The following is a 14,202-nucleotide window of genomic DNA, read 5'->3' as shown; positions in this document are numbered from 1 at the left end:
CAAAACGTATCGCGCGAAAATGTTTTTGTAGACGCGCATGTGACATTACGAGTGCAGAGCTCGCACTGGGCAAGTCTTTTATAGGATTAGCGGCCCTTTAGCGGTAATAAGGATAATAACTTTATGTACCATTAGCTTGTCCAACAACATTCCTGATAGAACCGGACGTGTCACACCGGACAGAATATGATATCCGTAATCAGATCAACAATATACCAAGAATCGGTCGGTAAGGGGTCGATTACACATTAGGTAATCAGCCGAGGGGGGAAGGGGGTTCCAAATGATTACGCTAGTGTAATTTAGATACAATAGCTATGTGTAAAACTGATTACGGAGGGGGGAGGAGGGTTAAAAATGGTCAAAAAGTGATTACGTAATATGTGAACGACCCCTAAACTTTAACTTTATTAAAGCATTTGTCCATCACGGCCGGAAAATCACGCTTAGTCTTTTCTTATTTAAAATTACATCAGTGAAGAGTTACTATATCTAAAAAAGAGTTACTGTATCTAAAAATGGAAAATAGTGTTCTTTGTAGTCTACATGAGATAGACCAGTGCTGCGAAGAGAAGAGCGAGTGAAGGGAGAGATGTTGCAGCAGTACCACTCATGGCCCCCATGCACGTCTGCTGTGCAGCCTGACAGTCAACTTTGCAAAATGAATCAGACTGACCACCTTCAGAAGTATGCAGTTGGTTTAGGAGACGGTGTGTGATGTGTCGACCGTTCAGCTCCTGAATATCCCTGTGGTTATACTCGACCGTTTCTAGTTCCTCCCGGATTCCGTCGAAGTAAGATGATGAAAGCAGAACCGGTTTCTCCAGAACCTGCCAGAATACCTTCTCATCACAACCAGGTGTCGTCAAACTTCCCTCGTAGGTGAACACGCTATTTTTATGTTTATTTGTTCCTTGCTGTCCAAACAGCACATCCAGGTCTACAGCGTCGTTTCTGCCGGATACCATTCCTGATATATATTGGTCCGCGTCTTCGTCGATATCAAGGTCAAAACCTTCGTCTACCGCTTCAATGAAGACTCCCAACACGGCGTAGTAATCGCTTGCGTTCTCGTCGTCCTGGTCGAGGTTCCTTGTGACCAGGTGTATTTCTCCGTCGTATTGTTTCCCGTTCAGCCTGTGCTCTGACCCATACGTTCTCGTCTTTCCCCAGTGGACATGCATTTGAAGACCCTGAAGACCCTTGGTTTGACCCACCGGCCAGTCATCTGGAAAGTTCTTGAATATAGGGGTGTCCGTGAGGTCCCATTGAACGGTCATCAGACCCTCCGTTTTCTTTTCAATTTTTACTTCCTCGCCGAAAGATGAAATCATTGAGCCGTAGTAAACGGTGTCCGTTACCTTGTTTATGTCTATTGGAGACTGGTGTTTACCAGTGGTACAAACTCCGCCCCAAGCTGCCTGATCATCGTAGGAGTATGCACCGTCAGCAGCCCAGCCCACTGTTAGCACAGCCCCGACAAGTAGCAACAACTTCATTGCTTGAAAACTAAAAGGAATGGGGTTAAAAATTTGATTGAAATATGCTGCAAAACATGGAAAGTTATGAATGAAATTTAATTGTTATACAAATTAGGATAATTTATCGTTTGAACAATATAATAGCTTTGCTTCGGTTTCTGTTAACCGTTGAGCACAGATAATGTCGCTTATCCGCTTCATGTTTGAAAAATGGGCAATTCGGTAGTGTGGCATAACACGGTTAAGGCACGGTTAAGGCACGGTTAAGGCACGGTTAAAGCAATGAGGAAGGGAATCTATGCTAAAGAAAAAATATGAACTACAAGCAGTGATACTGATGGTAATAAGCACGTCATGAACTTAATAAAACAGGGAATCGTAAAAATATTGAAAATAAGTCCTGGCCATATTGGTCGACTATCACGAAATCACTAAGTTCATATGACTCGGAGTTATACAACAAATCGTGCCGGGACAGGGTTGGTACAGGCCGGCTGGTACAGAGGTTATAGATGACCAAACAAAATACTTAACTCAAAAAATCTGTGGCAAGGATGCTCAAAATATATAGGGCTACAAAATGGGAAAAATCGCGATCCCGCACATGCTGCGATTTCATTTTGTCCCTGACCGTCGCTGGCCTTAGTAATAGTACTTTATCCTTTGGTTTCCTGTAAGTGCCGGTTACAGCGTAACTATGTAGCCATGGTTGTCCGAAGTAAGGCATAAGGGTGGTAATTTCAGTTGATGGCCATGCTGCAGCGCAAGTAAACAGCAAATAATAATGAAAATAAAATAAATAAGGATGATAGTTCAATCCCTGACACATGGCGCCCTCACGCAGCATTTTCTCACGCGTTAGTATGTGATTTACTGATCTGAGGGTAACAAAGAATCGAAAAATCGTGACGTTGCACTTGCAAGTCAAGTAAATCATATTTTGCAGCTAGCCGAATCTGCAGTCAATAAATATAGATTGGGTAATCTATACCGTGATCATTCTTGAAGCTGTCGATGCGTGAATCGGAAATCGACCATAAATTTATGAGTAACTCTCAAAAAAGTATGAAAGTTAAATCCCTGACACATGGCGCCCTCACGCAGCATTTTCTTACGCGTTAGTATGTGATTTACTGATCTGAGGGTAACAAAGAATCGAAAAATCGTGACGTTGCACTTGCAAGTCAAGTAAATCATATTTTGCAGCTAGCCGAATCTGCAGTCAATAAATATAGATTGGGTAATCTATACCGTGATCATTCTTGAAGCTGTCGATGCGTGAATCGGAAATCGACCATAAATTTATGAGTAACTCTCAAAAAATTGGGATGTATTTATACTTATTTCCACCATTGATTACGATGTCAATCTTTAAAGATTTAGTCGCGACCTGTTATAAGAGTTGAGTGGATCAAAGTGCTCTAATAGCCATATCTTTTTGTTAGTAAGCAAAGTGGAACAGTTTGAGATATTTATGTAAGAAGCATGATAGCTATCGGTCTACGACGTGTCACGCGTGGAAGATTAGAAGATAGTGGTCACTCTGTTAGTGGAGACCACTGGCCACCAGCAAGAACTTGGCAAGTGGAAATTCCGGACTTCGTCTTTCACCAGGACACCATGAGAATTATAGAAGGTTGCATATCAAAAACATTTTTAAAGAGTAAAAAAGCGCTATTATTTCTCTACGTCGTATCACATGACCTTTGTATTGAATCAACTTATCAACTCATGTATTAAGAAACACGTACCACTACCACTAGAGCAAGAGTTGGCATTAGATTGAAGATAGACTAGAGCTTTGATAACCGTATGAAAGTCAAGGAGCATTCGATGGAGAATAAGAAGAAAAGATTAAAGCAATAAATAAAACATTTAATAGCTTAATAATAATAGTTTAGTTTAGGTGACCTGTGGGCTGTGAGACTGGGGCAGCACTATAATAAGAGAACTGTAAGAAATATACTTGTTGATTGAATAAGAAAGATGGAACAGCTATTGATATACATGCCTGTAAACAGGAATTAAACAGGAATTAAACATGAAATTCAACCTGTATAATACACGTTTAGGTTGCAGTACAAGAACACAAGAACACAAAAACAGTTAAAAACCTGTAGTTGAATCAATTTCCCTTGAGTCTGCAATTTTGTCTACAATTTTGTTAACCAACAATTATCAGCTTAGATAGATAGAGAGAGAGGGGGACAGAGAGAGAGATAGAGAGAGAGAGAGAGAGAGAGAGAGAGAGAGAGAGAGAGAGAGAGAGAGAGAGAGAGAGAGAGAGAGAGAGAGAGAGAGAGAGAGAGAGAGAGAGAGAGAGAGAGAGAGAGAGAGAGAGAGAGAGAGAGAGAGAGAGAGAGAGAGAGAGAGAGAGAGAGAGAGAGAGAGAGAGAGAGAGAGAGAGAGAGAGAGAGAGAGAGAGAGAGAGAGAGAGAGAGAGAGAGAGAGAGAGAGAGAGAGAGAGAGAGAGAGAGAGAGAGAGAGAGAGAGAGAGAGAGAGAGAGAGAGAGAGAGAGAGAGAGAGAGAGAGAGAGAGAGAGAGAGAGAGAGAGAGAGAGAGAGAGAGAGAGAGAGAGAGAGAGAGAGACAGAGAGAGAGTACGGGCGAGAGTGTCTGCAAAGAGTAATATAATCGGAGCTAAACTTTAACAATATAATGCCTGAACTCTAGAACTTCATGAGACCGCTATAAAATTAAAACTGATCGTGAGGCTGCAAATATTTGTGTCCTTTAAACTTTAAATCGAGATCGAATCAAAATTCCGTTTTACTCTATTTATAAATCTTTAGCTACCTATCTCCTTAGACTATATGACACCGGGAAATTTGAACCCTGGATCTTCTGATCATACCCTTATAACAGGCAACACCACTGCCCACTAGTAGAGTAAACATGGGATTCCAAGATTGTTCACTTAAATTACATGTCTTATTTGGATTGGAACATGGACACACTGTCCAATCACAAAACCGCTCCTTGAATTTAAATCCATGTAATGGGATGATTCGATTGCTGGCTTCCATTTGTCTCCTTTAGTCTGTGACGATAGTTAAATAGGAATTCAATTTTGGTTCCTGGAGTTTGGACACGTACGCGTATCTTTGCATGTTTGTGCCCATGTCCCCTAATGTGAATGTCTGATATAATACATTTGTCCGACATACTACAGTGTGGAAACGTTTAGGCTTCATGGCCATTTCTATGTTTGATTAGACTTATAACTTTGCAGACAGCACACTGCCACCATTCATTCTAGTCTGTCAGGACATATTATGTAATTCAAATGTCCCAACACAACGCAATTAAAACAATTTGACTCGATCCAATCAAATTGAAAATATCAAAAATTTCGAAAATGAACCTTCATTCGAAAAAATCAACATCATTATTGTGCTAATAAACTATAAAGAGCAATCAAATGAAACCGTCACGACAAACCGACGTCGCTTAAAACTTTAAAATTAGATAAAAATTGTATTTCAATTTGTACAACTAAGAACATATCTCGAGACGCAACCATGAACGTTGATTGCCGGGCGAGCCGTTTCTCCGGGTTAATTCGATTTCTACATTCTAGAATCCCGCCAGAACAATTATTTGATGTTTATACAGTGGTCAGTGTTTATTATTCATGTAATGTCAGGATAGGAACATTATCTAAGAGTCTCAATTGGACCTCCAAAAAACATTACATATCATGACACTATGAACACTTAGCTAACATTTATTATGAGTGCATAACTATAAGAAAACGTCAGATGTTGAAATTAGTGAAGAATGAGGGTATACTTATATGAGTATGACTATATGAGTATGACTATGAGTATATGACTATATGACTATATGAGTATATGACTATATGAGTATATGACTATATGACTATATGAGTATGACTATGAGTATGACTATGACATATAAAAGTGTTTTCTGTCTGCAATCGACAGACGGGACTGCCCGCGGTAAAGTTGATAATAATTTTAAGTGCGAAGCACGAGGAATTATTAATATTTATATGAAAATATCGCCGACTTGCTTTAGCACGAGGGGTTATTCTAATATATAACCTTATATTTATAAGCGTGTCGGCATTTTGTGTTATTAACTCCTCCGGGGTGTTGCTAAGTGCTATAGGGCCAATTCGTTTTAATATTTACCTTTCATTCTACTTCTAGCTATATGATTATGAGATTTTGATTGACGATGTCAACCCTTCCACTTCCAGATGGTCGCGTTGCTCTGCGAATTAACAAAGAGGCAACAATGACATTCAATGTATTTACTTACTTTGGATACTTTGGAGAGATTCGTAGATTCCTCTACTGGGTCATCGAATAGTTCGACCGCCCTTGCAGCATCGCTGCTGCCTTATTCATACTCCAGTCCAGCAAAGAATTTCCATTAGGGCAGCTGTAATTGCTCACAGGTGGGTTATCTGGAAACGGTTTAAGAAACTGCTGTAAATATTTTATTTTATGTTTATGTAATTATATAAATGTCCGAACAAATATTTTCTGCTAATAATGAACAAGGTAGCATGGCCATGAAACGTAGAGAAAATTGGTTCCCAGAAAAACATGTTTTTAAAGAATTCGGAAAACCGAAAAGCTTATTTCGAATTAAAATATCCAATTGATTTCTCAGGACAATTAACAATCAAATGTCGTAACGCGATTTATTTAATTTCATTTTAAATTGTTGGCACTGAGTTTACTGTTTTACAGTTTTATTAGAAACTTCTTTGAAAGAATCATCGGCAGTTGGAATTGTAGTATTGTCGTACGTTTTTGTTTATCAAGTAGATCAGAGCAGTTGGAATTTGTGTTACCTGGACAATTAGATTACTGCAGTCTGTCATGTAGGACTAGGACTAGGACAGGTAATAAACAGGTAATACTAATAAACACATACCTTTGCTGTGACTCAAGGCAAATCACATACGACCAGACGACCTTTTGATTGTGAATTCGGTTAAAAGTTCCTTTGAGATCCTTGCACCTCTTAATATTGCTTCTGCGGAACAAGTAGAGAGCAGTTGGAATTTGTGACTGGTAACCTAATTGTACAGATAATAAACACATTATACCTTTGCTGTGACTCAAGGCAAATCACATACGACCTTTTGATTGTGGAATTCGATTAAAAGTGTATGACATTCAGGAGCTTGAAAGTGTACCTACAAAGAACTTTCACTTCAAAGATCCATGGTTTACATCATCTCCATTATTGGGATCGCCTAAAAACCCTGTCCCTCATGTCACTTCAGAAGCGCAGAGAACGTTACATTGTCATACACATGTGGAAAATCCTACATGGTTTCACATCCAATTAACGACCTTGAAGTCCAGTTCACAGTAAAAAGCTCAGCTGCTCACCAGACTCTATATGAAACATCATTTGGCATGTAATGGGTCCCAGACTCTGGAACTGTATAGCTTGGCACATACGTGCAGTCTCCAAGCATGATGGCTTCAAGCATCATATGACGGCATTCATGCTTTCTTTGCCGGATAAACCGCCAATCCGGGGCTTCACATCACCGAACTCCAATTCTATACTGGACTGGAGTAACGATCGAGAGGCAACTGCTCTTTGGGGTGGTCAGCAACTCTGATGGCCTGTCGAGTTTCGACGAAGCAGATCAAAGGTATCAAAGGTAAGGTAAAAGTTCCTTTGAGATCCTTGTACCTCTTAATATAGCTTCTGCGGAACACTCCTGCAGCTTCTCAATACTCCTTCCGCGGAATAGGTGGAACGAAAAGTCTAACTGATAGTGCTAATTAGAGCACCGACTCTGCTAGGTTCAGGCAGGAACTGTTACTTTCCTCCTTGAACTTATAGTTGAGGCAATGAGGCATCCTGACGTGAACTCTTCGGTTTTCTCCGATTCTTCGGGTTTGTGGTTATGGTATTGGTTTGGATTGGGGTAATGGTTTATGTAAAACCGTTTTTATTAACAGAATATGGCTGCGATTACAACTCACTAATCATTGAGGCAAGCGGATCCAAATCATAAAATATGTTATCTTAAGGCCCTAATTATGCATGCCAGGACCATTTCAGATCAATATTTATATTAGAGAATAGAGATGACCGTCTCGATATCACTAATGCTACTAGTATTGAAAATATTTTCTTTTCAGTGGCGTAATGAAGGGCCCGGGGGCCCGGGGGCATATCGTCTAAAATAATCTAATTTGTTCAATTTTAGGAAGGTTTAGGCCTAGCTATTGCTAGGCCTAAACAGTAAACATCATCGGTGTGGTTGTATAGCTTGAGCAATTATAAACTATGGTTTATAAGGATTAATATCACAATTGATAATGACAAAAGCCCAATAATAAGGATTAATTTAAATTTTCAAGTAATCTATGGATTGAATATAATTGACCTAGAAATGGGCTAGATCTGGGGTAGAGTTCATAATCATGATATGACAACTCAGAACTCTGTATACACAATCACAAGCTATAAATTAAGAAGTGAACCACTACATTGTCTCAATTTAAAACAGCTATTTGAATCAAATTACAATTATCATACAGGTGGTTCTTAGTTGTGCATCAGCATAGGCTATATAAACTGATTGGTTCCCCAATGTGAGCTTCTCTAATTTCCCACACGGTGCTTCAAGCTTGCATGTTAATAATTACTTTTTTTTATACCGCTCCCAACGGTCAAACCTGAAACCCTTTATGGGTAAAGATAAACTGAAATACAATACAAAGCATGCAAATGAACAATAAATCCAATCATCTATAAAATGTGTTAATTGAAACTATAATCATAAGCTTACTCTCCATAAAGTGGGAAAAACAGCATCAATAGTCCAATGTGCATATTAATGTTTATTGTCTCGTGTCTATCCCGGCGTCGTGTGCTAGGAGGCCAAAATCGTCAGTGTGGAATGAATATGTCCTCTTCCACGGTGTTCTGGACCCTCTAACTCCGAGAACTGCTGACCGTATCACCTCGAAGGAAAGTTTAGTCCTGATCCAAGTTAATAATTACTTGAGAGTTACTCATAAATTTATGGTCGATTTCCGGCTGATTATTCTATCCCTAAGGTGTTTATAACAGTTATAATATCACGCTGGTATTTCTGGAGAAGTGATGATAACATTAACAGCCATAGATCAGGCAGCCATGGCCGAGAAAGATAAACAATAAAATTACCGCTAACATACATTATATCCCACCGCATAGCATGGAGGTAATTGCAAGGTTAATCAGTAGTCAATAACTACACATGTGTTGATGTATCTGATTGAAATTGTTGCTTTTGAGTAAAGATACAGTTAAACTGCGAAGGCACAACACCAAACCAACCCTACTCTTTCTCCCAAAAACAACCTACTCCTGGTCAGCCATGTCCCTCATCCTGCACTTGACCCCCGCAGAGGTCACAAGCCCATCGGAGCACAAATGAGCGAGAAACGGGGAAGCCTTAGCTACCGGGCTAAGGACTGCATCACTAGCAGCGAAATACGGATATACCCTCCCTTTTACATGCGTTCAACCGGCACCCGAACCACACGCTGTTTCTTAGACATAACTTCCCACTTACATCAGTGTCTTCTCGCATCAACTGGCATCGGCAAGTGGCGACACTGTGTAGACTCAACCCTGAGCTTGATCAGAATCTTCAGTCACAAACCTGACACCGTTTCGGGGCTTTCATTGCGATACGGTTTTCTGTCAGGTGCCCCAGCAGTCTCTCTTGGACCACCATCTGATCTGACAATCACCCGAGGATACCTGCTAGAGCTCGCGATTTACGACGAGTTAGCTTATATTAACAGGCGCTTCTTGGTCTGGTTTTCTTTCACGAGTTAGTAGTTGTATGTACCAGCTGTGTTTCATGATTCTTCCATTACCAGGTAAATGTTTTCAACTATAAATGATAATAAAATTTAAAGATTCAATAATATTTAAGCTAATATTCTAACCAGTGTATTTTTTTAGTAAATTAAGTGTTTTTCCAAGTTGTCTTATAAGTCACTATAAGTTAATAACTTATTTGGGAGTTGATAGTTGCATTCTTCATGAAATTGCCACAGTCCGAATCAAACTATGGCTAACAAAACAAAAAGCCGAAAGAAATACTGAAATAGATGCCGGACATTTAATTTGTGCCCCGTAGGACGAATCTAAGTTAAATAAATAAAATGAATTGCTCTTACATTTCTTTATCAAAGCGTTTCTGCAAAAAAATATATCAGATGCAGACACAACATCTTTTAAAGCAGGAAGTTTCTTAAGACTTAAATCTGTACAAAGATTGAACTAGATACCCGCCTACTTACATTTGTACGGATTACAGCATTAAAGTACAGTCACGTGCACGTGAATTGGTGCAGCATCCAATATCATTGCAAGATACTAGCAAGATTCTATTAACCGTGTCCCCGCCCCCTCGTGACCTAATCCATTTCATCATGTGACGTATTCCTCCACCCTGATTGGGCTACAGCAGCTTGTTTCTTCTGATCTGCAACCCAAGTAGCGGCTATCTTAAGGCCCTCTGACATTCTAGAACCATGGCCGATCTTCATGGAAACTCTGTCACACAAGCCACAACTGATAACAAGACCGGACGATCTCCCGCTTATCAGGAATAGTCTCACTAACTGTAACCTAGCAACAGAAACTGAACTGCTAGTCCGTCTTTGGTACTGTTTGTTAGGTCCATCATGGAGCAGTGTAGTTATGCTTTTAGGTATAGTGGTGAGAGGATACTTTTTGAGTGTGATGTTACTCTACCTGGTACGTGTTTTTTAGTGTGATGTTAATTTACCTGGTACGTGTTTTGTAGTGTAATGATAGTTTACCTGGTACGTGTTTTTTAGTGTAATGATAGTTTACCTGGTACGTGTTTTTTAGTGCAAAGATAGTTTACCTGGTACGTGTTTTTTAGTGTAATGATAATTTACCTGGTACGTGTTTTTGAATGTTAAGTTAATTTACCTGGTACGTGTTTTGAGTTTAATGTTAATCTATCACAAAGATGTACCTCATCACTCCAAGCAGTTAAACTTGTAGGTGAATTATATGTACGTATATAAAACTAGTGTAACCCGTGCCTATTGTTTAAGATACCTTATCGGCCATAATTATCACGGTCATGAGCGTGAATAATTATGTCCGTGAAAAACTTGTCCGTGACAATTATGTCCGCGAAGGTATTATATTATAGTTGGACTACTGTATAACACTCCTCCTCCCCGTACGTGTTTTTTAGTACCTGGTACACGTGTTTTTAAGTTTGATGTTAATCTACCTGATGATATCTAATTTCAGGTCCTAACAGTTAAACTTAAATTCCAAATAAAATGTTAAACGAACCATAGCTATAAGTATAATGTTTGGTCTATAATAAGTTGTTATAACAGTATATTTAACAGCTTATATCTACTACTGTATATTTCAGATCGTGACATAATTGATGTATGTGGAGGAATCCTGAAGGAGGGACAAGAAGTGATGAAAGTTCCTGGCCAGCGGAACCATAGCATAGCAAACCGTAAGGGAAAATGTCCAGTCGTTAATAATTTACCCTTGCTAATTTAGATTTGGTAATCATGGTTTTTTTTTAATTTTGAGATGATGAAACATAAAGAGCGAAAAATTTACGATCGTTATTTTACCGCAATAATCATTAAGGTTGATTTTCTACTCATTTCAGTGATTGCCCAGTTATCACGACTAAAAAAAGAGCTGGCACCCTGTCCAGGGCTCTTCCCAAGTCCCGTCTCCTTCTTCACCACACCACTGCAGATGCCCCTCCCTCATTCAACCTCCCTCCATGATCGCTCCACCCCCCTTCCTAACATATCTCTTCCATTAACTTACCCTAGACTTCCTGTTATCATCAGTACATCTAGTCTATCTCCGGCCTCGTGGCTCCAAACTGAAACACGGAACACAAAGGAAGCTGCTGAAAAATATGTTCAAGATGTTCAAGATGTTCAAGACAGTAATTCATTAAGCAACTCAACGAAGACCAATATCGAGGACAACCAAGTTGGATTTCGAAGTTTGTGCCCTGGTTTGCGCTCGCGTTATGGTACGCTCACTATTGATAACATTAAAGGTCTCCACATTTTGAAATTAAGTTTTCTCCGGTTTAACTGGTTTAAATCATGAATATCAGATTATCATACTGGTGCTCATACAAATCAGGATCTCTTTGAAGAACATAAATATTCCCTAAACATTATTTGAATCTGTTTCTCATTATTGCAGGGTCCCTCTCCCCTATAAATACGACTGCGTCCTCCTCCACAGCAACCACTGTTCTCTCTGACCAGACACCGGTATTTCTCACCACCCCAACTGCAACCACAACTCTAAAGACCTCTTCAGGAACCGCTGTGGCGCCTCATGCGACGGCCCCTCTGGGAACCATTGTGGCGCCTCTAGTGACGGCCCCTCTGGGGACCATTACAACAACACCCCAACAAGGAGCCACTCCTCACATTAACAAGATGATTGGTAGAACTCTGATAAGTAGTAACTCGGTCTGGTCACCCTATTTGAAAGAGAAGGATACTGCGAATATTAAAAAATCATGGGATGTTAGAATGACAGAAGGTAAGTAAGTTAGAACTAGGAAGTTATATAGTATGAGCCTGGGATTCTAATGGTGAACCTGCAATTATTCACGTACACGTGACAAGGTACACGTGACAAGGTAAACGTGACAAGGTACACGTGACAAGGTACACGTGACAAAATACACGTGACATTGATAACGGTGCTCCAGTGCATGCATGCGACACTGAGGATCAGGATATGCTGGTTCTGTTTGTTGCTTCTTGACCTTCATCGCCCGGTATTTTCAGAATATCGTCCGAGATCAGAATCTCCTAGATACAACTACAATCTAAAAGACGAGAAATCGTTTGAGTGCAAATACTGCGACTACCAAGCTAAGCAGTACAATCAGTTAGGTGAGAAACAATTAGATTAGGGCTGGACACTATAGTTATAAATTATTATATACATGCCCCTGAATCCTTGAAGAAGACAAAACATTTGAAATAAGTGGTTATAATAACGCTTTAATCATTTAAATTGGTTACCTTATTTTCATTGTACAAACTGTGGTACCCCAGCTCGCCAATGTATTATATTATTATTGGTAACATGTAACCATAGTAACATGTAATCATAGTAACATGTAACCATGCAAACGACTAACCCCAGCTCGTCACTGGAAGACACACAGTGGAGAAAGACCCTACCAGTGCGGCATGTGCGACTATAGTGCGGCTCTTAAACACAATCTGGTTCAACATATGTGGAGCAAGCATACTGCCCGGAAGAAATACCAGGTTATTATAAACCTATTATATTTTTATAGACTGTAATTAGTTGACGTATTGACTGTTATAGGAAGTAGGAACATTGCTATATTTTACCACAAACTGTAACTACTATCGCTGACATCTTGATTCAAGAATTAGAAGTGATTATAAGTATAACTGATTACCGCGGCTGGTTAATGCAAATTTCAGAAATCATGATACCTTCTTTGTCTTCTTGATCAAAAGAACGAATTCACTTTTAATTTATTAACCGACTCATATACCTCTCCTCCTACTGAACTACTTAAAAATTAGACAATTAACCGCTTATTTAATTAGAAACTAATTATTTAATTAGAAACCAATTAACAGTAACCAAGGTAACCACCCCAGTGCTCAGAATGCGACTACTCCGCGACAAGACGAGACTACCTAGCAGCACACCGGACCCAGCATACCGGCTACAAGCCCTTCACTTGTCCACACTGCAGCTGGGAGACTGGACTGAAGAGCAATATGACACAGCACATGAAACGGAAACACTCTGCTAAATCTGATGATGTGTGATTTTAGGTGCACTTTATGTGTGTGCTCACGTGTTTGATCACGCACCACGTATTTGATGGTTATCACGTGCCACAATGATCATATTCAGTTATATCCAGCATTGGTGGACCAAAAGTAGAACATGTTAAATAATTTCATTGGTAAATAATTATTGATTTAAAGTTAATGTCAGCCTTTTGTGTTTACTTATTTCGTGTTTAACATTTGAAATTGATTTAAGGGTTATTGTTTAAGACCTCTTGATTATAATACATCATGACTTTATGAATGATTTTTGTCGATATTCTCCGTTAAATCGATTATAATGTTAAGTTAGTAAGTTAATGGAAATCTTTAGTATTACTGAGTGACTGATTAATCACAGATTTTTTAGTTAGTTACATTTTTTATTTTGATTACATATTTTATTCTATATAGGTATTATAATTATATCTTTGTTGGGTAATCTTGTTTTAGACCTGTTGGAACTTCAGAATTTTTATTTTACTTTGTATTTTAATAGGTGAATTTTTGATAAGTTCAGCAATATGTGTTCATTTATTTTGACTTACGAAATTTTAGAAACTCATGGTAGTAAACTTAATTGTGCGAAAAACTTGTAAAAAGTAAAGCTTCCAAAGGTCTGATCTCAAATTGGCACCTGAAACTTGAAATTTTACACAATATATGCAATATAATGCGTGGGTTAAATCTGAAAGTAAAACCTTGGCCCACTACACTTTTAACACTAGCTTATTTATTGTCTAATTCTATTTGTTACTAGTAACCACCTGCATTTTAACTCGACATGGATTGGAATATGCCCATAAAAAGTTTATTCCCTCCTCTCAACCTGCCGTTCAGAC

The 14,202-nt window shown here is 39.1% G+C and overlaps 2 protein-coding genes across 3 annotated transcripts; one reads left to right on the top strand and one right to left on the bottom strand.

Moving 5' to 3' along the window:
• Nucleotides 1–314: 314 nt before the first annotated feature.
• LOC134818879 (putative carbonic anhydrase 3) lies at nucleotides 315–1,509 on the bottom strand. The gene has a single exon (XM_063828578.1). It carries the CDS (start codon nucleotides 1,497–1,499, stop codon nucleotides 543–545), a length of 957 nt encoding a protein of 318 aa, XP_063684648.1. The 5' UTR covers nucleotides 1,500–1,509; the 3' UTR covers nucleotides 315–542.
• Nucleotides 1,510–10,007: 8,498 nt separating this feature from the next.
• Nucleotides 10,008–13,947, top strand: LOC134818877 (zinc finger E-box-binding homeobox 1-like). Of its 2 annotated transcripts, none has more exons than XM_063828576.1 (7): nucleotides 10,008–10,247; nucleotides 10,912–11,004; nucleotides 11,167–11,547; nucleotides 11,727–12,074; nucleotides 12,326–12,433; nucleotides 12,690–12,817; nucleotides 13,184–13,947. In XM_063828576.1, the coding sequence occupies exons 1-7, from the start codon at nucleotides 10,175–10,177 to the stop codon at nucleotides 13,355–13,357; spliced, it is 1,305 nt and encodes a 434-aa protein (XP_063684646.1). In that variant the 5' UTR covers nucleotides 10,008–10,174; the 3' UTR covers nucleotides 13,358–13,947. The 2 variants fall into 2 exon arrangements, with proteins under 2 accessions (XP_063684646.1, XP_063684645.1); XM_063828575.1 differs by having other exon boundaries at nucleotides 10,048–10,247; nucleotides 11,167–11,574; nucleotides 13,184–13,881.
• Nucleotides 13,948–14,202: the final 255 nt, after the last annotated feature.

This window comes from Bolinopsis microptera, chromosome 7 (assembly GCF_026151205.1).
Source record: "Bolinopsis microptera isolate Bmic1 chromosome 7, MBARI_Bmic_1.0, whole genome shotgun sequence".
NCBI lineage: Eukaryota > Metazoa > Ctenophora > Tentaculata > Lobata > Bolinopsidae > Bolinopsis > Bolinopsis microptera.
Note: the sequence above shows the minus strand (reverse complement) of the source record. Positions and strands in the feature narration are given on the sequence as shown.